The sequence below is a fragment of the Podospora pseudopauciseta genome, chromosome 4, assembly GCF_035222475.1.
Source record: "Podospora pseudopauciseta strain CBS 411.78 chromosome 4, whole genome shotgun sequence".
Lineage (NCBI taxonomy): Eukaryota > Fungi > Ascomycota > Sordariomycetes > Sordariales > Podosporaceae > Podospora > Podospora pseudopauciseta.
In genome coordinates this window covers 3,206,336-3,229,429 of record NC_085894.1, presented here as the reverse complement: position 1 = coordinate 3,229,429, position 23,094 = coordinate 3,206,336, and the positions used below count along the sequence as shown (strand labels likewise).

The 23,094-nt window shown below is 52.4% G+C and overlaps 7 protein-coding genes and 1 non-coding gene across 8 annotated transcripts; 5 read left to right on the top strand and 3 right to left on the bottom strand.

Moving 5' to 3' along the window:
• The first annotated feature begins 2,207 nt into the window (after positions 1-2,207).
• Positions 2,208-5,225, top strand: FAA4_2 (long-chain fatty acid-CoA ligase). The gene is made up of 3 exons (XM_062912290.1): positions 2,208-3,311; positions 3,365-4,928; positions 4,990-5,225. The coding sequence occupies exons 1-3, from the start codon at positions 2,866-2,868 to the stop codon at positions 5,077-5,079; spliced, it is 2,100 nt and encodes a 699-aa protein (XP_062766106.1). The 5' UTR covers positions 2,208-2,865; the 3' UTR covers positions 5,080-5,225.
• A 205-nt stretch (positions 5,226-5,430) lies between these two features.
• On the bottom strand, positions 5,431-9,700 carry DOA4 (ubiquitin-specific protease doa4). Its single transcript, XM_062912291.1, has 2 exons — positions 6,709-9,700; positions 5,431-6,653 (listed from the first exon to the last, which is right to left on the bottom strand). The coding sequence occupies exons 1-2, from the start codon at positions 8,860-8,862 to the stop codon at positions 5,748-5,750; spliced, it is 3,060 nt and encodes a 1,019-aa protein (XP_062766105.1). The 5' UTR covers positions 8,863-9,700; the 3' UTR covers positions 5,431-5,747.
• Positions 9,345-12,315, top strand: VPS27 (Vacuolar protein-sorting-associated protein 27; the record flags this gene model as incomplete). Its single annotated transcript, XM_062912292.1, has 5 exons — positions 9,345-9,950; positions 10,032-10,164; positions 10,226-10,510; positions 10,572-11,364; positions 11,417-12,315. The coding sequence occupies exons 1-5, from the start codon at positions 9,877-9,879 to the stop codon at positions 12,313-12,315; spliced, it is 2,184 nt and encodes a 727-aa protein (XP_062766104.1). The 5' UTR covers positions 9,345-9,876.
• Positions 12,316-12,995: 680 nt separating this feature from the next.
• On the top strand, positions 12,996-13,769 carry QC763_406570 (uncharacterized protein; the record flags this gene model as incomplete). Its single annotated transcript, XM_062912293.1, has 1 exon — positions 12,996-13,769. One exon carries the CDS (start codon positions 12,996-12,998, stop codon positions 13,767-13,769), a length of 774 nt encoding a protein of 257 aa, XP_062766103.1.
• A 1,019-nt stretch (positions 13,770-14,788) lies between these two features.
• Positions 14,789-18,663, top strand: KCH1 (Potassium transporter; the record flags this gene model as incomplete). The annotated part of the gene is made up of 2 exons (XM_062912294.1): positions 14,789-15,921; positions 15,973-18,663. Exons 1-2 carry the CDS (start codon positions 15,856-15,858, stop codon positions 18,661-18,663), a joined length of 2,757 nt encoding a protein of 918 aa, XP_062766102.1. The 5' UTR covers positions 14,789-15,855.
• A 561-nt stretch (positions 18,664-19,224) lies between these two features.
• On the bottom strand, positions 19,225-19,316 carry QC763_0069680. The gene has a single exon. It is a non-coding gene; the product is annotated as a tRNA-Glu (tRNA).
• An 868-nt stretch (positions 19,317-20,184) lies between these two features.
• On the top strand, positions 20,185-21,354 carry QC763_406590 (uncharacterized protein; the record flags this gene model as incomplete). Its single annotated transcript, XM_062912295.1, has 2 exons — positions 20,185-20,512; positions 20,570-21,354. 2 exons carry the CDS (start codon positions 20,185-20,187, stop codon positions 21,118-21,120), a joined length of 879 nt encoding a protein of 292 aa, XP_062766101.1. The 3' UTR covers positions 21,121-21,354.
• Positions 21,255-22,978, bottom strand: QC763_406600 (uncharacterized protein). Its single transcript, XM_062912296.1, has 2 exons — positions 22,687-22,978; positions 21,255-22,637 (listed from the first exon to the last, which is right to left on the bottom strand). The coding sequence occupies exons 1-2, from the start codon at positions 22,872-22,874 to the stop codon at positions 21,314-21,316; spliced, it is 1,512 nt and encodes a 503-aa protein (XP_062766100.1). The 5' UTR covers positions 22,875-22,978; the 3' UTR covers positions 21,255-21,313.
• Between the last annotated feature and the right edge of the window lie 116 nt (positions 22,979-23,094).

Sequence of the window (23,094 nt, the reverse complement as noted above, 5' to 3'; positions counted from 1 at the left end):
ATTCTACTTCCACACGTATTACCTCCACCCGTGAAGCATTGTTCGAAGAATTCATGATTCTGTCGGGAGAAACAGATGATGTTGTTTCATGGCCGCCATTACACAATGCAATCCACACTACTGACGACGTTCATTCTCTTATAATAGCGCACCAGGATGCTATCAACATGCCAGACTCTTGTGGCTTAACGCCTTTGGACACAGCGGTAGGTGCACACGCACATGTCGCCATGAAAGCTTTGATCTGCCATGGGGCAAACATCAATTACATCAACGAAATTAGCGGCAATACTGCACTGCATAAAGCTATGCTTGTTTTGTGCAAAGAATGCATGGGGATCCTCCTCGATGCAAACTGCGATGTTGGTAATTACAACAACGGAGGTTTTCTTGCCATTCACTATTTATTTGTACGTATAGTCCGCCACGATTGGGATAGACGAGAAGAGATTCTTAAGATTACGGTGCTGCAGCATCCTTGGCTGGTGAATGCCTTGACAAGGGATCTTCACATATGCTCGCCTCTAATAATATTAGCTGGGAATCCTCAAGTCGAAGCACGGAGTCTCAGCTTGATCTTGGCCTTTCTTTCTCAGGGCCGCTTTGGAGTGGATCTCGAAGCTCGTGATGATTCTGGGAGGACAGCTGCACTCGTGGCTCTGCGACAAGGCAACCTCACATGTCTGCGACTTTTGGTTGAAGCTGGGGCTCGACTGGATGTAGTATACAAACAGGGGAACATCCTCCACATCGCCGCTGTCTATTCCAATGCCTGTACACTACAGTACTTACGAAGCCAGAGCGTGGAAGTCAGCTGGGTTCTTGGGGTGGGGAACCAATCCTGAACCGCGTGGCATTGCCTTCGAGATTGCATGACGTCCACCGACTCTGAGCTTTCCGATACGGGGTAGCGGCGGCCCTCAGTAGTCGAAGCTCATGAGTTTGCACTGTTGTACAGTGAGGTGAGAGACAGGTGCCTGCAAAAGGAGCTCGGGTTTTTGGAGGAAGTAATGGAGGCACTGGCTCGGAGGGATGGCGATGCGGCAACGAAATGCTTGAAGCCTCTGATGGAATACATGAGCGCAATGGGGTGGGATTGGCCATATTGAACTTATCGGGTCGTGGTTCTTCAAATCAAGGATCAGATGTGGGATGCTGCAACTGAAGCGATCGAAGAAACGAGTGGATGTTTGTCAGGTGGATATGCGGACTTCACCTTGGAGATATTGGCCTAGCTTTGATGACAAGCCAGATCAAGAGGACTTTTCAGAGGCTTTACAAGCAATTTGACGAGTTGCTTGTGAAAAAGTATGGCGACGAGGCGGTTTTGTTTTACGACAATGAGACAAACGAGGAGACTGACACCGCGGAGGAATGGCATGAGGCCCAAGAGGAGGTAGCCAGCACTGATGAGGAGTTGGAAAGCGACGAAGAATGAGTGGGCTCCTTTTGGGGTGAAGTACGATGTACGGCTCCCATGTACAAATATTTTTCGCATCTTATACCACAAAACCATGGAGCTGATTGAGGGCCAGACTGCACCTGGATCCTTATGAAATTCTCCACCTTGTCGACAGAGTAATGAGGTATATCACAGGACTTCAAATGGCCTGATGTTCGAAATCCTTGACAGTGCGCCCCTTTACTTTACCGGCATCTCGGCAGAAAATAGATACCACCCTGATTTTCCTTCTCTTTCATCTGTTCTATGAGTGCTTCTCTTATCTATTCGGTGAATGAGACTTTCCAGCTGACCTGATGTAAACTGCAACCTCATGAACCTTTCCCAGCAAACAATCGATGACATCGTGTGGTGGGGACATCGTTCGACCCTGTTCCTTACACCCCACATTGGCGTGCTCATAGGGCTGAAGCAATCAGGGTCATTTCAGCATTCTTCACCAGGCAAAACCTTTCCCATGAAGGTTATTAGATCGAGAAAAGCTTTTTGCATAGTATGCTGGGAATACCTTCAGTCAACATCAGAAACGGTTCAACCCGAGAGCCGCGCGGCTGAACTCGACTGACGTCATCTGTGGACATGGGGAGCTTGGACCAGGTGGGGTTCTAGCGCACCTTGGCAAGGCAAGTTCCGACACAGTGGGGGACCCCCCCTGAGTGGCCTGTCATGTGCCGTCATCACCCACCTCAGTTGCTTGGGGCCTTTATATAGAAGGAGCGCGCGGCTCAAAAATCGTTGAGGTCATTGTGTACGACCCTGTGGAAAACAACCGATCAAGGCATTGAAACAATAAAAATGGAGACGAGCTCGCTTGCGCTGGACACCTCAAAACAGCCAGCTCCCCGAGTTGAAACTGCTCCCATGACCCTGAACCGAGGCATCTCAACCCGGCAGCTTCTTTTCTTTGACACATCCTAAAAGCTTCACTTGTGCTCCTTCTCAACAAAATTCAAAACGCCTCCTTGGCATACCATACTTTTTTTGACGAACGTAACCAACCATCCAATACAAGCCGCTTGTCTTACACGGCCCCCCAGGTCACGCTACCAAAAGCAGCCTCGCCGTATATGCAAGCCACAGTTTGGCCGACTTACACAAGTCAACTTTATTGAAAGCCGAGGTATCGATATCACAAGCTTTGGAGATTGGGGCGTTTGGTAAGGACAAGAAACGAGCTTTTAGGTTCTCCGGATTCCGCCAGTTTGGCTAGTTAACCAACGGACTTGCAGAGGTGTTTTCGACCGACTTGGAGCAAACTAGCTCTGACAAGCTTCGACTCGCAAGTTTGACAGCTTGCCGGTTACACGACGCAGTTCAGACGACCGCTGTCTGCCTTCTTCGCCTACCTGCGAACCTATTACATCTCACCCTGTACCTCTCCCTACACAGGGTAACAACTCAAAATGCCCACCTCCTACAACACCTCCCCGATCCCCCTCAGGAAGGTCCAACATCCGCCTTACACAATCCCGGTGCCAAACCACCCTCAAGTTCCCAACGAGACCATCCCCCGTCGTCATCCCAAAGCCCGCGATGGCCTCCTTGAGCGCCCCGCCCCGGATGTTAATACTACCTTCGACCTGTTGAAGCGCTCGGCAAAGCTCTACCCAGACGAACCGGCCATCGGTAGCAGAAAGCTCATCAAAGTCCACAAAGAGAACAAGAAAATTCCCAAAGTGATCGACGGAAAAGAGGAGCTGGTGGACAAGGAATGGACCTTTTTTGAGCTGAGCGACTATGGGTATTTGACCTACGGGGAGTATTTTAAGCAAGCTCTCGAGGTGGGAGCAGGGTTGGTGAAGCTGGGTTTAAAGGAGAAGGAGAGGGTGCATATTTTTGCTGCCACCAGGTAGGTTCACTCCGTAATAACATGATACTGGAAGGTATTAACAGTGAAAATAGTCCCGAATGGCTAACTCTCTCCCACGCCTGCTCCTCCCAATCACTCACCATCGTCACCGCGTACGACACCTTGGGCCCGTCGGGAGTAGAGCACTCACTGCTGCAGTCAAAAGCCTCTGCTATCTTCATCGACCCTCACCTTCTCAAGACAGCGAAGAAACCGCTCGAAGCAGCTGGTGATCAGATTAAATTCTTGATCTACAACAACAACTCGCACCAACCAGTCCCCGACTCTGAGATTGACTCTTTCAAATCTGCCCATCCAAATCTCAAGGTATTGAGCTTTGAGGAACTGCGGCAGCTGGGGCAGGATAACCCCGTCGAGGCGAACCCGCCAAAGGATCCGGAAGAGGTTTACTGCATCATGTACACCTCTGGCAGCACCGGACCACCAAAGGGAGTACCTGTTAGTCATGGGGGGTTTGTTGCTGCGGTGGCGGGGTTGTTTTCTGTCATGGAGGAGAGTGTCTCACAAAAGGAGTATGTTCTTGCTTATCTCCCTCTGGCGCATATCTTTGAGTTGGTGTTGGAGAATCTTGCCATATTTGTTGGGGCTACTCTTGGGTACGGCAGCCCACGGACGCTGTCCGATCAAAGCATGAGGAACTGCTACGGAGACATGAGAGCTTTCCGACCGACGGTCATGGTTGGTGTCCCCCAAATCTGGGAGACCGTCCGGAAGGGAGTAGAAGGAAAGGTCAACAGTGGTGGGGCTATCATGAAGAACCTGTTTTGGGGGGCGTATGCGCTCAAGGACTTGATGGTTAGGACTGGGCTACCTGGTCAGGGCATTTTGGACAAGCTCGTCTTTGACCAAGTCCGGGTTATGACAGGAGGCAGACTGAGATTCATCGTCAATGGAGCGAGTGGGATAGCCACCGGTACGCAAAAGTTTATGAGTTTGGTTGTGGCGCCGATGATGAATGGGTATGGTCTCACCGAGACGTGCGGGAATGGAGCACTTGGGTGCCCGCTGCAGTGGACGACGGAGGCGATCGGGCCTGTTCCTGCTGCGGTGGAGATGAAGCTTGTGAGCTTGCCCGAGCTGGATTATGTGGTTGATCACCCTACCAATCCGCCCCAGGGAGAGATCTTGCTTAGGGGGAAGCCGGTTCTCAAGGAGTATTTTGAGAACCCGGAGGAAACCGCCAAGGCTGTCACAGAGGATGGGTGGTTTAGGACGGGAGATATCGGGCAGTTTGACCCGGATGGACATGTGAGGGTGATTGACCGGTTGAAAAACCTGGTCAAGCTGCAGGGAGGGGAGTACATTGCGCTGGAGAAGCTCGAGGCGGTGTATAGGGGTGCCGCGTATGTGCAGAACATCATGGTGCATGGGGACAGCGGGAGCCCGAGGCCGATTGCGGTTGTGCTGGCGAATGACAAGGCGCTGGCGGAGAAGGCGAAGGAGTTGGGGGTTGGTGAGGCGGATATGCACCGCGACAAGAAGGTGAGGGATGCGGTGCTCAAGAGCTTGCAGGGAGTGGCGAGGAAGAATGGGTTGAGCTCTATGGAGACGGTGGCGGGGGTTGTGGTTGTGGATGATGAGTGGACGCCGAATAATGTGAGTTTTTTCCTTTCGACAGAGTATGAAAAGAGAACGGATGGCTAATGATGAGGTGTAGGGTCTTGTGACGGCGACGCAAAAGGTCAACAGGCGGGCGGTTAGGGAGAGATACAAGAAGCAGATTGAGGAGGTTGTGGGGAACAAATGAGTGATGAACGGGGCGTTTTCATGTCTTTTGTTGGTTTTCAAGCCGATGTTCATGCTGGGAGGACATTGCTATGGAGTTTTGGAGTGCATGTTTATTTGATATTTGATGTTAGTTAGGATTAATCAATGGAATTACTTTACCTGAAGAATAATGCGTCATGGTTGGAAGCAATGGTTTTGAGGATATGGATATTGCCCTGATTCTATTGAGGGACTTTGTAAGTTTTGAACGTCTAGTTATAACTTGTGGACAATTTGTGTTGTCAAAAGCATTAAATGGAAGAAAGCCGTGGAAGTCAACTGTAACGTGGATCCATTGAATCAAGATGAAGAAACTTGAAGTGAAGTATGCTGTCGTTCATTATGGGAACAGAAACCATCAGATTTTCGATTGGTATCACTAGCAACTAAACAACAATCCTCCCACGCCTTTGCTACCAACAAACAAGCAACCCGCCAAGTAACCACCCATGCTCCACCCATCACCTATCTAGGTAAGCACCCTGATGCTTTCCAAAAACAGCACAAAACCCAAATACATCGCCATTTATCCTCCGCCACCATTCTCAAACCTGAGTACCCTGATCATCTAGTTCAGTCTTCCAACTTCTTCCAAGCTCCAGAATTAGAAAGGGGCCACTGCCACCTGCCCAAACTTCCTCTTCCTCTTCAAACATCTTGATTCCTTGTCCCCCTCCTCTCATAAAACACCAAATACGCCGTAGCATTCGCCGCCGAATCCCCATAAAGCTGCTCAAGATTCCTTGGGTTCTTCGGCCCGACCTTGAGCGGCGTGACATCCCGATCGTTGCACTTCCACCAGCTCTCCGGATCACTGCTCCGATCATCCCTGACGTACTCGATATAATGTCCCGAGGTAGTTGTCTCGCCAATGTGCACCGTCACAGCATAGAGGTCATACACCATGTCACCCTCGTAGTGTTCATCGCTGGGGTCGACGTGTTCGTTTGCCGCGCCGGCAAAATAAGGACGCACGTCAAGCCCTTGGGTCGGGAACTGTACTATGTTTTGCATCTTGTCGAATTGATTAATGCTGCGCTGAAAGGAAAAGACAAGCCGATCCGGTAGTCGGGCGAACTTGCGGGCTCGAGTGCGGTGCTTTGTCGAGTTGCACTTCTCACATCTGGCACCATCCATTTTCTCTGGCGCGGCGCTCTGTTCAAGCAGCTTCAGCATGCTGATGGGATCTGACGCGCCATCAGGGAAATTGAGGATTCGCATGTCGGAGACCTCAAACTTTTGGAACTGGTGGTTGCACTTGGAGCAGGTGTTGATGTACACATCCACACCACGGAAATATTTGGTCACCAAAGAGTTGTGACCTTCAACGTAGTTGTTCCAGAATTTTACTGCGTTTTGGACAGCGGTGCCTTCGTTAGGTGTGTATTCGTCTCGCACGTTTGTCACCCGATCTCGACGAGTGTTTGTCTCATCGTCAATGGTTGTGAGGATGAAGTTATAGAACTCTTGTGCGTCCTGTTGGCGATTCCCCCCGAAAAGATCCCCGTCGTTTTTTGATCTGGTTGATTTGGAGTGGATGTAACGGATGTATTGCTACATGCACTGTTAGTGACTGATGCGCTGAACACACTTGAACTGTTTTACGTACCATGAAGGTCTTGGCATGGATATACTTGAAAGATCCGGTGTTGATCCACTGGAAGAGATTTTCCAAACATTTCATCAAGAGTTGGGGGTTGTCAATGTTTTCGTCCAGCTTTTTCGGAGCTTTGTAGTTGTGCCTCCACGATCCATCGTATACCTCTTTGCAGAAACCAGGCGTGGCAAACAATGACTGAAGTGAGCTGTTGGCAAAGCAATGAACTCCTGGGTTGTAGAGACCGGTGCGATTCTTCCGCACTTCGGGCCTTGCGGCGCCGGGGGCGATTCCGACCGCCTTTGCTAGAACAGGTTCATCTGACAGTCCGCTATGACTACGGCGAGGAACCGCAGGGGCGGGACGAGCCGGTGGGGATGGTAGGGAGCTGTAGAAATTCTCATCGCGGGATATTCGATCATAGAGGGGACTTTCTAAACTTTGGCTAGGTGGCGACGGCGCAGACGAAGAAACCATGGACTCTTTCTGTCCTGATACCGGCGGGTAGCGACGAAGAAAGTCTTCGGTTGTTCGGATGGGTATTATGGATGCGGGATCGGAAATGTGCTTTTCCCAGCGTTTGGCTTCCTCGGGATTCTGGATGGGTCGTGCAGCATACTTCTGTTTTTGGTTCAAGAATGACCTGGTCATGGCAGTGGATGCCTGCTTCGCGGTCGGATCAATGGTTGATGATGTCTGCAAGCTGGCCTTTCCAACCATGCTCGTCCATGCGTCCAGCCCGCCTTCGAGCAGTTTAGGCCGTGATTTGGCAGCTCTTTCGCCGACAAAGTCATAAAAGCTGAGGGCGCCGAAAAAGTTGAATACGGTGTGCTCTATGCTGTTTGATGGTGTTGCGGGAACCGCGGTCGAGTCCTGATCATAAAAGACCACCAGATCAAAGTCGGCCCGTTTCTCAAAGAGAAGCTGTTCACTTGCAGGTGCCAGTACCATGCTATTGGCAATGTCCTCGCCCGAGATGTGCGGTCTCGATAGTACCTCGGGCTCCACGCATATGGTGGCCTGAGATAGAATGTGACCTTCGTCAAATTCTTCACGGCTCCTAATGTCCACTATTAATATTGATATCTCCTTGGAGCCTGCCTGCTGGTACTGGAGCAGATCCTTGACGGAAATTGTTTCATCGTAGAAGTTGGGTAATGAGAGTTTTGTTCTCTTGTTTGATGTCGGCCTGTCGAAGCTTTGAGCTGTCGAAAATATCTCTCCTGCCATGGACGGTCTTGGGGCTTTGGTAATGTTGATGGACGACACCGAACCTGTCCTAGAGAACATGGCACGGGGAGTACTGGAAGGCAGTGCGGCTGCCTCCTTCGAAACGGTGCCCCTGGGTGGATTGTAAATGGCATCTGGCATTCGCGGTAACCCGCCGAGAGATGTTTGCGAGAACAATGGAGGTGGACTGCCGGGTGCTACCGCCGTTGTTGGTGACACGATCGGCTGGGTTCGGACGCGGGGGTCTTGGGTCGTCTGTACTGTCGTTGTCCTCAGATTCGCAAACCGTTGGGCCAGGTCCTGCGCTTTGGCCGAGGGCTTGGAGATTGCATTGCCATGGAGGCCCTGTGGTTTAGGACCCACCACCGGCTTCGTTCTCGGAGGCGACAAGGGGGAGAAACTCTGGTCCGATGACGTGCCATTTGTTGCGCCGTTTGTCCTTTCGAAACCGTTCCCGCTGATATGTCCCCCATTCCGACTCTGCCTCTGGGCGGTTGGTTGGACACAAGTCCTAGCATTGTCTGCCTTGATTTCCATCTTGATCCTCTCGAACTCGGTATGCGTAGCATCAAGCTGCCTTAACACACGAGTGTACCGGTCATGAAGCGCCCTGGAATCCCTCTGCATCGACACCCAGCCTTTGTTCTTCTTGATCAGATCCAACACAATGATACTGGCCCGTATATAGTCTTTGAGGGCAAGGTCAGGACGACCAAACGTCTTTGATGATTCAGCCTGTCGAAGGTAGTTTTCGGCCATTTGCACCACTCGCTCAATCGGAGCATGAGGGTCGAGGTCGACTTCAACCGACGTGATGTCGTCAATGTGTGGAAGCGGCCTCCTCGTCCCATTTCCTCCTCCATTTGGAAGCCCACCATTTGTTGGCCCCGCGCGCGAGGATCCTGCATGGTCCATCATGGTGACAGCCCCTGTCATGGAGAGGACGTTGGAAGGTGGACCTTGTACCTTGGTCTTGCTTTGGAACACTCGAGAAGTCGAAAGACGGGAGAGAACCGTGTCGCGAAGAAGCAGATATGTGGGTGGGGGATCAAGTCGTCGTAAGCAGTCGTCGAGGGCATGAGGTCGTTAAGTAAGAGCGGCAAGTCTGGTCGAGGGCGAAAAGCGAGGAGTGAAGCTTGGGCGGAAAGCAGCGCATTCTTTGTCTCGAGATCAAAGGGTTGTCCATCCATCCATTGTTTGCGCGGTGGGGAATCCCGCCCGTGGCAGTTGTGTCGTGAAGTTGTGACGAATGCGGTCGTTGAGATGGTGGAAGCCCACTGTCGTTTAGACCCCGGTTCCCCGGTCGTCGAGGTACTTGCAGTGCTCTTGGCGCCCTGCCTGTTCTTGGGGGGGCATGATATGCCCCACACCAGCTACACGCACTCCCGTCAATCTTGAATTCTCAAATAAAGGAACGGGCTGTCTTGGGCTCCTCTGAGAATACATCGAATTCTTGATACCATAACACACCCATGTGTGCAATGGGAGTTAGAAACTTCAGAAGTACCTAGAACTATTTGTCTCCAAAGCCCGCCTGCCTGGCACAAGCCACACCTCAAGATGGCGGGGCGGCTGTCCTAAGCCACGGGCTGACAGGTGTAGGTAGTCCACTGTTTCGCTTGGCAAGGCGAGCTCCTGGGGCGGCCCATACGTAACCAACAGGCAGGCAGAGACATCCAGCAAATAACCCATGCATAATCCATCATCCACCCATCACGAACACACGTTCGCACCTCCTGTCTGGCCAGTGCGCAGATCTTGACTGGACACAAATACTTTTCTTGCCATCGTTCGACCCTTTGGACTATCTGCCAGGTTTATTGTCCTACTCCTACCGAAGACGCCGCCGACATCTCCCCGCCCCAGCCTCCCGAGAGAGAGCCCACTGCCCACGAATTCCAGGTTGTCGCGCCAGCTTCCCTACCTCAATTCCATAGAGAATCTCTCACGATGATGGGGTGGTGGTCTTCCGGGGCAAACACTGCCCTGGACGAGCAGGTAGAGAAGGCGACAAGCAGCAGTCTGTAGGTGTTGCGTCATGCTCCCCGCTGTCCCCGCTGTTGGTTGTGCGACAGAGCCATGTGCTAACAACAGTGTGTCCGCAGCGAGGATATCGCTCTAAACCTCGAAATCTCCGACGTGATTCGATCCAAGACGGTGCAGCCCAAGGAGGCGATGCGCTCGCTCAAGAAGCGCATCAGCAACAAGAACCCCAATACGCAACTCAGTGCGCTCAGTGTAAGGGCTGGTTTGGGCATCTGTTTGGTAAACGCATAGCTGACCAGACGTCTACGCGTAGCTCACCGATACGTGTGTTAAAAATGGAGGCGCCCATTTCCTGGCCGAGATTGCCTCGAGAGAGTTTATGGAAAGCATGGTTTCGCTGCTCAAGGCCGTTGGACCGGCTGCCGTCAATGCGGACGTGCGCGCAAAGATACTCGAGCTTATTCAGTCATGGGCCACGGCCACCGAGGGGCGCTACGATTTGTCATACATTGGAGAGGTCTATCGAAACCTTCAGAGAGAAGGGTTCCAGTTCCCCCCTCGCGTCACCGTCGCCAGCAGCATGATTGACAGCAGTGCGGTATGTCTCCTATGTGCGGGCAAGCTCTACTCTCTGCACCCCAAACTGACATCTGATACAGCCCCCCGAGTGGGTCGATTCCGATGTGTGCATGCGATGTCGAACCAACTTTACCTTTACCAACCGAAAACACCATTGTCGAAACTGCGGAAACTGCTTCGACCAGCAGTGCTCAAGCAAGACGCTCCCCCTACCCCATCTTGGCATCCTCCAAGCCGTCCGCGTCGATGATGGCTGCTACGCAAAACTCACAGACAAGTCAACCCCTTCGAAGGGGAGCGGCTCTGGTAACGACCGCTCCTCGTTGTACTCGTCGTTTCCCCACAAGAACAAGAGCTCGAGCATGCAACCGCGTAATGCTCGTGTTGACGATGGATTCGATGAGGATCTCAAAAAGGCCCTTGCCATGAGTTTGGAGGAGGTTCAGAACCACAACCGTGCCTATGTCCCTCCGACAAGCAACGGAACGCAAGCGAGCAAACCAAAGTCGGGTGAGCAAGTATCGGCAACCAAGGCGTTTGAGGATGATGATGAAGATCTCAAAGCAGCCATCGCCGCCTCGTTGGCAGATATGGAGGAGCAAAAGAAGAGGCACACCGCAGTCTTGAAAGAACAAACAACAAATGTCGGCGCGTCTTCATCAACAGCACCGCTGGCGCTCCCCAAGAATGACTACGAGCTCACGCCTGTGGAGGCGGAGAATATTAACTTGTTTGCCACGCTGGTTGACCGATTGCAGACGCAACCGCCGGGAACCATTCTCCGAGAACCACAGATTCAGGAGCTGTACGACAGCATCGGCACACTCCGGCCAAAGCTAGCCCGAACTTATGGAGAAACCATGAGCAAGCATGGTATGTCAAGTATCCCGACCCATCCCAAGTGTACCCTGCTAACCCACTACAGACACTCTGCTTGACTTACATGCCAAGCTTTCGACCGTGGTGCGGTACTACGACCGTATGCTTGAGGAGCGCCTATCCAAAACCTACAGCCAACACAGCATTGGTGGCTACAGTCTTCCCCCACCCCGTCAGCCCGCGGGACCATACCCGTCCCTTCCAGGGAGCGCCTCAGCCTCGGTTGGGCCAGCCGAGCACTTTTATACTGGCGAACAACAGCCGCAAGAGTACGGGAGGCCGGTGGGCCATCCCTCTTACCCACAGCCAACACCTCAACCTCCAACCCAGTATGCTCCTCCCTACGACAGACGAGAATCGGTAGCAATACCTCCCAATAGCCAATATGCCCCACAGCAAGTGCCGCAAAGGACGGGAAGCTGGGCAGCAGCACCGTCTGCGCCCCCGTCACAATATGCTCAGCAGCCTAGCTATCCCACCGAGGTTGCGCAGCAACAGGCACCTCAAGCTCAGCTCGCTGCACCCAGCACGGGAGACTCTGTTGGGACCACCCCTACGGCCGACCCACATGCTTCCTTCTATTTCAATTCACAGCAGCCACAACAACAAGGGCAACAGCCCGCTCCTTCTGCCCCTGATCCGGCAGCGTCGCCGTATCCCAACTTGGCCCAGCCGATGCATTCTTCATACCAGCCCTCACTCCCACAGACTCCCGCCTCGGCTCCTGCTCAGCCATCGCAGCCACAGCAGCAACATCAAGCTCCACCGCCCCAACCACAACAACCATACTGGCAGCATCCGGCTGCTCAGCAAACTGCGCTTCCGCCTGTTTGGCAACATCAGCCCAGTCAGACCTTTCCGGGCTACAACCAAGAGTCTTTCCCCGCCGCTCCTCAGCATGCGCCTAAGCAGCCAGTAGTAGAAGAGAGCTTGATTGATCTGTGAGACAGGATATGACTATGAGATGTAGCGGATCGGTTGGCAGGCGGGGAGACGGGACCATGATACATAGATAGTTTTAACTATGTGTAATGAGGTGTGAAAACCGACATTTGAGTACCTAGATGGTTTTGTTTCTCTGTTGCGAGTGCCTCTGAAGTGTCCCATGTCGGCTACATAGTTAAATGGGTGAAGCGCTGACGTAATAATGTGGATGAGAACCAGTTGCACCCTATCAAAGCTGTCCGTGGAACAGATCAGTCAGAGTCGAGGCACCATGCCACGTGTGAGCGCGGGTGTCATGGGTACTACACGTAGGTCGGATCCGACAATGGCGGGGGCTCCAGAAGCAGTGATTCCGTCACCGGTCCGGGGGATTGGCATAAAGCGGAGGTGGGGTTGTGAGTGGGTGAGAGATCCGGTTTCTGAGTCACCAAGGAAGCTGGCGCGGATATATAGCGGACAAAGTCTTGATTTATATTTTCCTTCCATCGTTTCAAAGTTTGGGTTCAATTTGTCTGCTTTTCTGAATAACATTGGCTGTAAGCTGAGTCGGTTTGTTCAGTCTGAGCTCACACCCACCGTATACGCTCATCTCATCTCAACTTTCATCCCCATCTCTTCACCTCGACTGTTCATCTCAACTTTTTTTTTCCCGAAGATTGGATAAAAAAGGGGAAGGGAAAATGCCAACCTACGTCCACCTTGTCCGCCACGCGCAGGGTTACCACAACCTCTGCCAGGAAAACCACGCGCTCCCCGACCCGGACTTGACAGACCTTGGCAAGCGGCAGTGTGAGGAATTGTATCAATCTTTTCCGTATCACGACAAGATTACGCATCTGGTGGCGTCCCCGTTACGTCGCACGATTTACACTTGTTTGTTGTCTTTCAACCCGGATATCGCGCCTGATAAACCGAGGGTTATTACCTTGCCTGATATACAGGAGGTCTCCCCCTTTCCATGCGACACAGGCTCCGAACCTGCAAAACTACTGGACGAGTTTCCTGATGATAAGGTGGTGGATTTGGGATTGGTAAAAGAGGGGTGGAATGATAAAGGCCCGGGGAGTGAGTACGCTCCTGAGCCGAGAAAGTTGTTTGAACGGGCGAGGAGGGCGAGGGAGTGGTTTAGGGATTTGGGGAGGGATCATGCGGGGGAAGGGGAGGTTAATATTGTTGCTGTGACGCATGGGGGTTTTCTGCACTTTTTGACCGAGGATTTTGAGGGGGTTGATTATGGGCGGGGGACGGGGTGGGGGAATACTGAGTGGAGGAGTTATGAAGTGGTGGAGGAGAATGGGGAGGTGAGGCTGAGGGAGACGGGGGAGAGCGCGAGGCGACGGAGGGGGAGTAAGGAGGGGTTGACGGAGACGGAGCAGATGGAGTTGAGGGCGGCGTTTGCGGGGGCGGTGGAGAGGGAGTTTGGGATGGGGGAGGCTATTGAGGAGGAGGAATAGGAGCTGGTTGGGATGGTGGTTGGGTTGCTGGATCGGTGGTGTGGTCTACCGTCCGGTTGGGTCTCTCGGGCTCGGACCGTGTGGAGGCGGGAACGGGCCGGAGAATGGGTGGATTCTCGGTGAGGATGTTCATGCTGGAGATCATGTGGGAATTCAAATGATAACGTTGGCTTCATTGGTTTCGTAGACCGAGGTGAGGCCTCTGGGAGTATGCCATTGTGTGGCTTAGAGTTCTGCTAGGAGGAGGTCAGATGTGTGGCTATACACAGTAGACACAAGCATTTTAAAAGACAATGATATTTTCCGACTGGTAGTGGAAGTACGACGTGGACATGGAATGACCCAGCTCTCTTGTTTGTGACTTGTTTGATGACTGAACCGGGCTGAAGTGGGCTGTTTTTGTGACTTGCGTGGATGTTTTACTTGTGGTCCCGGTGAAGCGCGCGGCTATGGCTTTAAAGGTTGGTAGTGAGGGCAGCTGTATGAGAGCCGAATGCTATACTGTATCAGCGCAGCATTGCATGCCGCTGGGAGAGGTGGCATTTAGCTGTCGTTTGTCTCTGTTTGAGGTCCATTGTATATGCGGAATCCATGGTTCATATGCAAGTCCCGGAGTGGTTCCGCCGTGCATTGCCGTGCTGGTGGAGTGTCATTAATGATGGGCAATCTGAATTTGATGAAGAGAACAAGCTCCCAGGTCGGAATAGCCTCACTGATGATGTTGACATCTGGTGGCTTGCTAAGCTAAGCGCCACCATGCTTCGCTCCCGCAATGGCGTGCATGCGTCTTTTCTTCGAAGCCCAAGAACTCCGTGTTTCATTCAGGACTTGGGTTTGAGTCCTCCCATCGGTGGTTGGTGAGCTGTTTCATGGCTGCACTCTCCCAGTGGAGGCGTGCAACGGCGGCGACATGATCCAATCAGGAAAGCGAGAATGCTCCTTCGGGGGCAAGGGGTTGGACAAGCGATAACCAACGGAGGGGTACCTGCATTAGCGCCAATCCTCGTCCAAAATATTCATCCCAACAGTGACTGACCAGCATCATTTCTTGTGTATTCCTTGTCGCGGCGTGGTGCTGTTCCCCTCCCCCGCGTCTGGCAACGGAGGCTAGCCAATCATCCGTCGAGATACAAGTCAGGGTCGGCCTGCGAAGCCCAAGTGGTAGACCCCCTGCATCTCGGTTCCTCCCTGCGAGCCAGGACGGCATCTTCTTCCGTTGGGGCCCCTTACCCTCCAGTCCTTTTTGTCGCGAGTTGACCTTGACGCTCATCCCCCCGGACTTCCACTGCGGAAAGGCGGCCTCTCCGGACAACTGTCGAAAGCTAACCACGAGCTATTCAGCCATTCATTCATTCATCAGTCGCCCACAGCGAACAATAGCATCACTCCCTCGAATCAGACACCGCGACAACTTTCCCTATTGTGCTTTTACAGGGCGACACCCCGCCCACGCCTGATCTTTTTCCCCATCGGTCAACTTGATACCCGCGACTGGAATTCTACCCAGCCGATCAAACTCGGGATCCATTACCAACCTGCCACCTTTCGGCATCACCACCGACCTGTGGACCGCGCGCCTATTCAAGGATACTACTGTTGGGTTTCTGGAAGTGGCAGGGAAAAGGACTGGAAGTTGGGCCATCAGGACTGTCGATCAACGAAACTACTTCCCACTCAGCAATCAGCAATGCAACGATAGCCTGCAAGGCGATTCTTGAGGCCATCCGTGGCCGAACTATCCTCCTCGATTTATCCGGCCCTACTTCCTGCCGGCTTCTGACCTCCCTTCTTTTCAGTCATTTTGTTTGCTGGCAGGCATCTCTTTGCTTTTACGGCCGTTGAATTCAGGAGAGGGAATTGAAGCTCCTTGGTCGACCTAAGCACAGTCGACTCTCGCAGGCGAGGAGCGACTTTGTGCGAACGGCGGACTGGAGCCTATGATCTTTCACCACACCCGAACGAGCGACGCATTAGGTTGTGTCGACGATATATTTCGCCATTCTTTGGGTTTATCGACGGTGTCGATACCCTCATACTCTTTGCCGGCCAGTCTGGATATTAGCGCCTGGTTTGCGCAATCGATATTATGGGATTTTTAAGTCATAAAAGGAGGGATGTTGTGATCCAGCCAACCGAGAAGTGGGACTTTATTGTGAGTTGAGTACTGAATGCAGCAGGGCTGGGTAATGCTAATGTCATGCAGAGCTTGAACGATTTCAAGTCGACCTCATGTTGGACGCCCTTCGCCTATGGAATCCTTATTGCTTCCATGTTCCTGTCGTTGTCTGTGTACGCCGTCGATGGTTTCACAGCGTACCAACTCATTGCGTTCGACAGATGGTCTTCCCAAATCGAACCGGCTCAGTTTATCCCATTCCAAGTCACGAAATGGGTATTCGCCGGCTGCATCATCCTCTCCGTGGCCAATCTCTGCTACGAGCACCTTCGCGCCAACCGAATTATGCGAAGAGGAAGTGTTGCTGAGTGTTTCCTCGATCATATTGCTCAGCGCATGGAGTGCCTTCGACCAACCAGCGGTTGGAGGAGGTTTCTCGTTTTCGCCGAACTAACCAAGAGCAAAAAGGGCGTCGACTACGTCGCCCTCTTCACTTTCTTCAGCTTCCAGTCATGGATTCGAGTGCTCCTCTGCTCCGGGCCCCGTCAGGTTCTCAACGCTCTTACGCTCTATTCTATTTTCAGGGCGAAGCTCAACATCAAGGGAGACAACTTTGATGCTTCACTCGCTGATTTCATCGACAAGATCCAGGCTCTTGCGACGGAAGACACGAGGCAATCTGTCATTCTCTGTGGTATGATCTTCACTGTGGTCGTTTGGATCTTCTCGTTTCTTTCGTTGGTAATCTCAGGGGTACTTTTCGTGCTGTTCTTGTGGAGTTACATCCCCCGCGAAGATGGAGGTTTGACGGGTTTCTGCGAGCGCAAGGTCAACAAGCGTCTCAAGCAGATTGTCTCGGTCAAGATCAACAAGGCGATGGAGGAAGATGAGAGACAACGGAAAAAGGCGGAACTCAGGGCGGCCAAGAAGAACGGGGAGAACAGACCAGTCACCATGAAGCCATCTCTGCCCGTTTTCGCCGACGATAATCTGGCTGAGATGCCGAGTCTGAAGAGAGCCGAGACCTTCATGTCTATTTCCGAGAAGACCGACCGTCCGAATACTCCTGGCAGCTTTGAGATGAATACTCTTGGGCAAAAGCGACCAGTTCCATCTCGGTCTGGAACTACGGCGACGTCGGTCAGCAAATACTCGGCCAGAGCATCTCTTCTCGGTGGGGCTGCCGCCATGGGTGTTAGCCGTTCAGATTCACCAGGACCGGCGATGCCAGCCGGTTTCCCTCCCCCTCCCAGGACTGCGACTGCTCAATCCAACCGAAGTTACGCATCAAGCCAGCAACTCAACAAGATGCCTTCGAACGGTTCGAATCTCAACGCGGGCTACACTGCTGGCCAGGCAATGTATTCTCAAGATGCTATGCCCAGCATGCCGCCCCCGGTTAGGCCACCAATGAGTGAAACGAGCAACTACAGAGGTCCAGGGTCAAATCAGCAGCAAAATAGATGGCCAGGGCCCAATCAAGGAAGACCAGGATATGATGACTATTCGAAAGGACGGGCCAGTCCTGCCCCATCGACCATGTCGTATCGCAATGGCCCAATGTCGCCCCCGAGAATGGGACCAGGAGGATATCCAATGCGCAGCGCCACCGGCCCAATGCCACCTCGGGGACACCAACCACCATTCCCACCCCAGAGGAATATGACTGCTCCCACTCAGCCTTTTCACCAACGGGCCGATAGCAACGGTTCGGGCGTGTCTATGGGTATGGGTGGGCCTCCTCGTCAGCCATATCATCACCAAAGTGCTAGCAACAGTTCGCTGAGAAATATGACCATGCCAGGCGCCTACCAACCGCAAGAGGTCGATGAATACCGACAACCGACGCTGCCAAATCTCGCTGGATTTGGTGGGCCCCTCCAACCACAGCAGAACGAGGATTACAGGCAACCGACTCTGCCAAACATAGAGGCGCCACAACAAGACAACGATTACCGGCAGCCGACTTTGCCAAACCTCGACGGTGTTGCGCCAAATTCTTCACAGAGCCATGACGAATACCAGTATACGAGTCGATCACTCACAGGGAGCAACAAAACGCCAGCCCCGTACCCGGCAGAAGACGATGCGATGAAGTATGAGGATCCATCAAATCCTGGGAGGAGCGATTCGCCTGGCCCATTCCAGGCACTGCCTGCGGAAGGTTCTGGGTACCTTGATAGATCTAATACTGGGAGGAGCAACTCGCCCGGACCTTTCCAGGCGCAGCCCATGGGCGGTTCTGGTCAGCTTGACAGGTCCAACTCCGGGACGAGCAACAATTCCTTTCAGGCGTATCAGCCTCGGGCTACGAATGGTTCCAACGAGAACCTCTCGAGATCTGCCACGATGTGGAGCGACTCACCGGGCCCATTCCCCGAGCAAAGCACCAGCCAATCTCAGTCCATGGATCAGCCGGCAACTGTCTCGCACGCCATAACAACCGAGTTGGCTTCCCCGGTGCCCATCCAGCCGTCGGCCACTAGCCAGTCTAGCTATGTAAGCAGGTTGGATCCTGGGCCATCATCTGGGTACGTCAGCAGACTGGAGCCCGACAGAAGTCCGTCACCAGAACTCGACATTTTTGCGGCCCCGGCTCGGGCAAATACCGTGTCAGGGGCGTTCTCCCTTGATGACTACGATTACGATCGTGGTCCCCAACGGGCCAATACAACCGTTGGCAACATGTCCGGTAGTAGTTCTCGGGATCCTGCCCCTCATAACAACAACAATGGCTGGAGCGACGACTTGGAGAGAGGCAACCAGTCGAGATACTGAGCCATTTAACGGGTTCTTGAGAAATTGCCCAACCAGTTTTTTTTCTCTTGCATTTTCATTCTCACGGTTGTGTAAAATTTCAACCAACGATATAAACGCGGAGATGATGGCTTTTCTTTTGATCTTTTTTTCTCCTGATTTCCTTTTGTCTTTCTTGATGATTTTGCTCGACCCAGCGCCAGCGAATTTTCTACTTGTAAATACTACATACCCACCCACTTGCATGCATATATCTTGTTTTTTTCTTTGCATCTTTCTACTTTCCCTCACACGTTTATACCCCGGGGAGAGTTTGGATTGAGGAGAGAAAAATAAGGGGAGGGAAGGAATGGAGTTGATGGGCTTTCTAGGGGGTGATAGAAAGGCGTTGAATGATGATGATTTACACTCTTTTACATGTTGTGTTGTTTCCCTTGCTGTGATTATTGTGCGAGGTGGTGTTGGTTGGGTGGAAGAAAGGTTGAAAGGGTGGTGTGGAAGGTTGGGCGGAGGTTGTTGATGTTAGTGGGTGATTTTGTAGAATCTGTCATCCAAAATCGGACCATTCACGATTTGTGCAAATCGGGTATGGTGTAGCGGTAACATCGTTGACTCTCACTTCTCAGAAGTGTCTTTCCTCTCAACAGCCCCGGGTTCGACTCCCGGTATCCGAGTCCATATTTTTGGTTTTGGTTTTTTTCACTACCCGCCTATACATTGCCAACCCTCTCTCTCTTTTTTTTTCTTTCTTTTTTTTGTCAATTGAGAGGCATTTTTCTTGTGGTTTGCGAGTGATAAAAATGGAGGGGAGCAACATATGAATCCCCCGCTCTTGTAGCTGACTCTCGGTTTCTCTCCCCGCCTTAGTCCCTTTCGGGGGTGATACCTTTCAGCTTTGCGGTCCGCGCGCCTTGAGATGTCCAGGGTCTGGCGAGGATGGCGAGGCTCAGTACGACGCTGTCTTTTCTCCTGCTTTTTCTTTACATTTTTGTTTTGTTTTACTTTTCATGCTGCTGTGTCCTTTTGCCTACCATCATCGTACAAGTGCGACCTGCCAAACGATCAAGAGAATGGCAGTGTATCTCGTGGCTGCGCCGCCTGTGGGTGGTGGTGGCGGGCGGTATTGGAAACGCCTCTTTTCGAAGTGTGCCAATAGTGTGACGGCTTGCAGAAGGCTTGCAGATGGGGTCTAACCTGAAGGGATGGAGGTGCTTTTGAGCTGAGGCGTTTTTTTATCGGGTTTGGGCAACTATCTCTGGTTGTGTTTTGGGGGCAAAAGGTAGGGTAGGTAGGGGGTAGAGCCTTGCGGTTGTGCCTGGGCTGTTCATCGATTCAAATGTCAATTTCAGCTGCAGGTTAGACAGATGCTGGGCGCTTGGGGGTTTTGGTAGGTAGGTACATAAGAACTTGGGGGCGCCGCCTTTTCGGGAGGAGGGGGGGAATCTTGGTGGTTTTCTTTTGGTTGCTTGCGATTTTCTTTTGGTAGTTTGTCACAATCTTTATACCTACCCTTAGGATCCGTTGTACCTCGCCCAGAGATTGATGCAGAAAGAAATAACAATGGCACCACCAATACGATCCATCACCGCTACTGCGGCCGCGCTTCTGCTTGTGATAGGAGCCCACGCGGCGGAAAACGCGCCCTGTTACTTCCCCGGTGAAGTACACGCTTTGGGGTACTACCCCTGCCAACCGTTCGGCGCCGAGATATCGCTCTGCTGTCCCCAGGGGTGGACGTGCTTCAGCAACGCGCTGTGTATCGCGACGACGGAGACGAAGAGTTTTCCGAATATTACTCTGGGGGAGGTGCAGAGGGGGGCTTGTACGAGTCCGGGGTGGAATAATGCCCTTTGCGGGGGCGTTTGCTTGAGTAAGTCTCGTCTCACAATGAACTGTTGATGGTGGATGCTGATGGGTGGTGTCATAGCGGGTGATAACATATACGGGAAGCTGGCTGCTTGTACTCAGGAGACGTTTTGTTGCGAGGATGATTACAAGAAGGGGAAATGTACCTGTGAGGAAGGGGGTGGGAGCTTTGAGATTAAGAGGGGAATGGGGAGCAAAATTATTGAGGTTGACAGTGAGACTTTTTTTGGGACGGCGACGGTAATAATTGCGGAGCCGGTGACGAGTTTTGTTTCGGATGCAACGACCACGACTGGGACGGCGACGAGTACGGGGGAGAGTTCGGTGAGTAACACTGCCGATGGGGCTACTACCACGCCGACTTCGACGGAGCCAGCCGAGGTTGTGGAGGGGGGTGGTGGGCTGTCTAAGGGGGCGACGATTGGGATTGGAGTTGGGGCTGGCGTTGCTGGGCTGTTGATCTTGGGAGCGTTGGCGTTTTTTGTGATGAGGTGGAGACGGAAGAATAGCCAGATGATTGGGACGAATAATGGTGGGAAGGTGACGGAGGATCCTATTGAGAGTCATCAGTATGGGGTTACTTATGGACGTGCTTATGGTGAGCAACCCTAGATGAGGGAGTAGGTGGTGAGGCAGGTGCGGGATCAAGTTGGCCCAAAGGATAGACGGAAAAGTGTGAGGTCGAATCCAGTTTCTGTTGTTGGAGGCTACTCATTCACTGCTGGATTTTCAGGAATAATGGTTTAATCGCGTTTAGCCTTCCTCTGTAATTGTTAGTTTGCTGATATATATACCTCCCACAAGTTCAAGACCTTGCTCTCTTGTCCTCCATCCAATCCTCATCCTCCCTGATGGCCCCCTTCAACCACTTCACCGCCAAAGCTTCCTCACTGCCCCTTAGTCCCCACTCTCCAATATCATCTTCCTCCTGCTCTTTAACTTGGGCACTAAGCTCCATGGTCTTTACTCTCCTTAGGGCTTCTCTGTCCCTTGCCTCCGGCTCCGCAAATTCCTCATCGCCCTCCTTAGCTAATGTCTGGCACTCGAACATGCTCACACTCCGTCTCATGAGCCCCGCTAGCTCTATGGCCTGGACTTTGAAGGAATTCCTGGGCGGTATCCTCTTCTCGTCCCCTGAAGCCGGGATATCGTCAGAATCGAATAAAAGTAGCGTCTCCGGAATTCGAAGGGTTGATTTCCGTGACGGGAAGACTAGATACCCTTTTCTCGGGCGCCTGGATGCCATAGCTTCGGCTGTCTTCTGGGCCAGAATCACATCAATTTCTTGGGATGTCAATTCTGCCAGCGGTTTCGAGCTTAGTGCCTGTGAAGAAGATGGGTCATCAGATTGAGGCGGTTGAGGCTCGGGGATGCCCATCGTGTCAGCCAGGAAATTGTCAACTGCCGAAGATAATGCCGGCGGTGCAGGTAGGTTGTTGAACCGGGATGGGTTGAAGAAATCTTCCGGTACGTGCAGAGGCGCGTTCTGAAAGAACAGAGTCGGGGAAGCGAAGGGGTCAAAAAGGTTTGATGGTGAGGGAAAGAGGTAGGGCATTTGGGAGTAGAGGAAACCAAAGGCCGTGTTTTCGTCGAATTCCTCGAGCTCAAAACGTTGTGACTGGACTTTGTTGGTGTAGAATGGGCGTATTCCGTGTTTAGGGGGCTTCAACTTGTAGCTGTGTATTGGGTGGTCGGGAAGGAACATGGGCCAGTTGTATATCCCGTTGTGAGCGATAAGACCACGGACGGTCATGCCGCCTTGGCCGAGGTTCAGAAAGGGGTGGTGAGCTTCTGTAAAGGCTAGGCCAGCACCTAGAGTGGCGCCTAGATAGGAGCCATAGACATAGGCTGGGCGACCAAAGACATGCTTTTTCTTCTCCGGACGAAGGCCGAGGTTGGCTGACAGCCAGGAGTACCCAAAGGTGAGGTCGTGAACTGGGCTTGGCCATCTGAGAGGTGTCTTGTCCTCTGGGTCTTTCACGTTGTTCCACCGGTAGTTGATGACTGCTGCCGGAAACTCCCGGAGCCATCTTGGGAGCGAGCTATGTGGTTCCCCTCCGGTATGGGGGATTGGAGGTATGACAATAACCAGAGGTTTTGTCGATGCATGCTTGGCGATGTTGTGAAGGCTGGCTCGGTCAGATGGTGGTTCCGGTTCATGAAGTGTAGCAGACATACCTCACAGTTATCTCACCAGCTGATGCGCATTGAACTTGAACATTCTCAACTGACTCATTAGTGCTATAGAAGCGAGATTTGCGAAGCACTCTGCAAGTGAGAGCTGCTGGACGCCAGCGCCTTGCTCCCAGTGGCCATCTCAACATCGATAACAGATTCTGAAAAGACAAAAATCTTAGCCTTCCCATCCCCACTTCATCACAGAGTTTCCATTCCTGGTTCGTCAAATGAGTTTGTCGCAATTCTAGTGATGTTTTGGTCGATCCAAAACAGTTAAAACTGTCGTTTGAAGTCGATTCTCAAAGCTATCAAACAAATTTGACCAATCGCAGCGCTGCATCCGATAAGATCGTGACCCCGGCTCTAGACGGGCAGGGCGGCACGACGTCATTGTCATCCCAACTTCGC

What these genes read in the sequence shown, in the direction of transcription:
- FAA4_2 (XM_062912290.1), top strand. Translation starts at nt 2,866, where the DNA reads ATGCCCACCTCCTACAACACCTCCCCGATCCCCCTCAGGAAGGTCCAA. An exon ending in CATATTTTTGCTGCCACCAG is followed by an intron (nt 3,312 to 3,364) that starts GTAGGTTCACTC and finishes CAGTGAAAATAG; the next exon opens with TCCCGAATGGCTAACTCTCT. An exon ending in ATGAGTGGACGCCGAATAAT is followed by an intron (nt 4,929 to 4,989) that starts GTGAGTTTTTTC and finishes GATGAGGTGTAG; the next exon opens with GGTCTTGTGACGGCGACGCA.
- DOA4 (XM_062912291.1), bottom strand. Translation starts at nt 8,862, where the DNA reads ATGACAGGGGCTGTCACCATGATGGACCATGCAGGATCCTCGCGCGCG. An exon ending in TCCATGCCAAGACCTTCATG is followed by an intron (nt 6,654 to 6,708) that starts GTACGTAAAACA and finishes CAGTGCATGTAG; the next exon opens with CAATACATCCGTTACATCCA.
- QC763_406600 (XM_062912296.1), bottom strand. Translation starts at nt 22,874, where the DNA reads ATGGGAAGGCTAAGATTTTTGTCTTTTCAGAATCTGTTATCGATGTTG. An exon ending in GCTGGTGAGATAACTGTGAG is followed by an intron (nt 22,638 to 22,686) that starts GTATGTCTGCTA and finishes TGACCGAGCCAG; the next exon opens with CCTTCACAACATCGCCAAGC.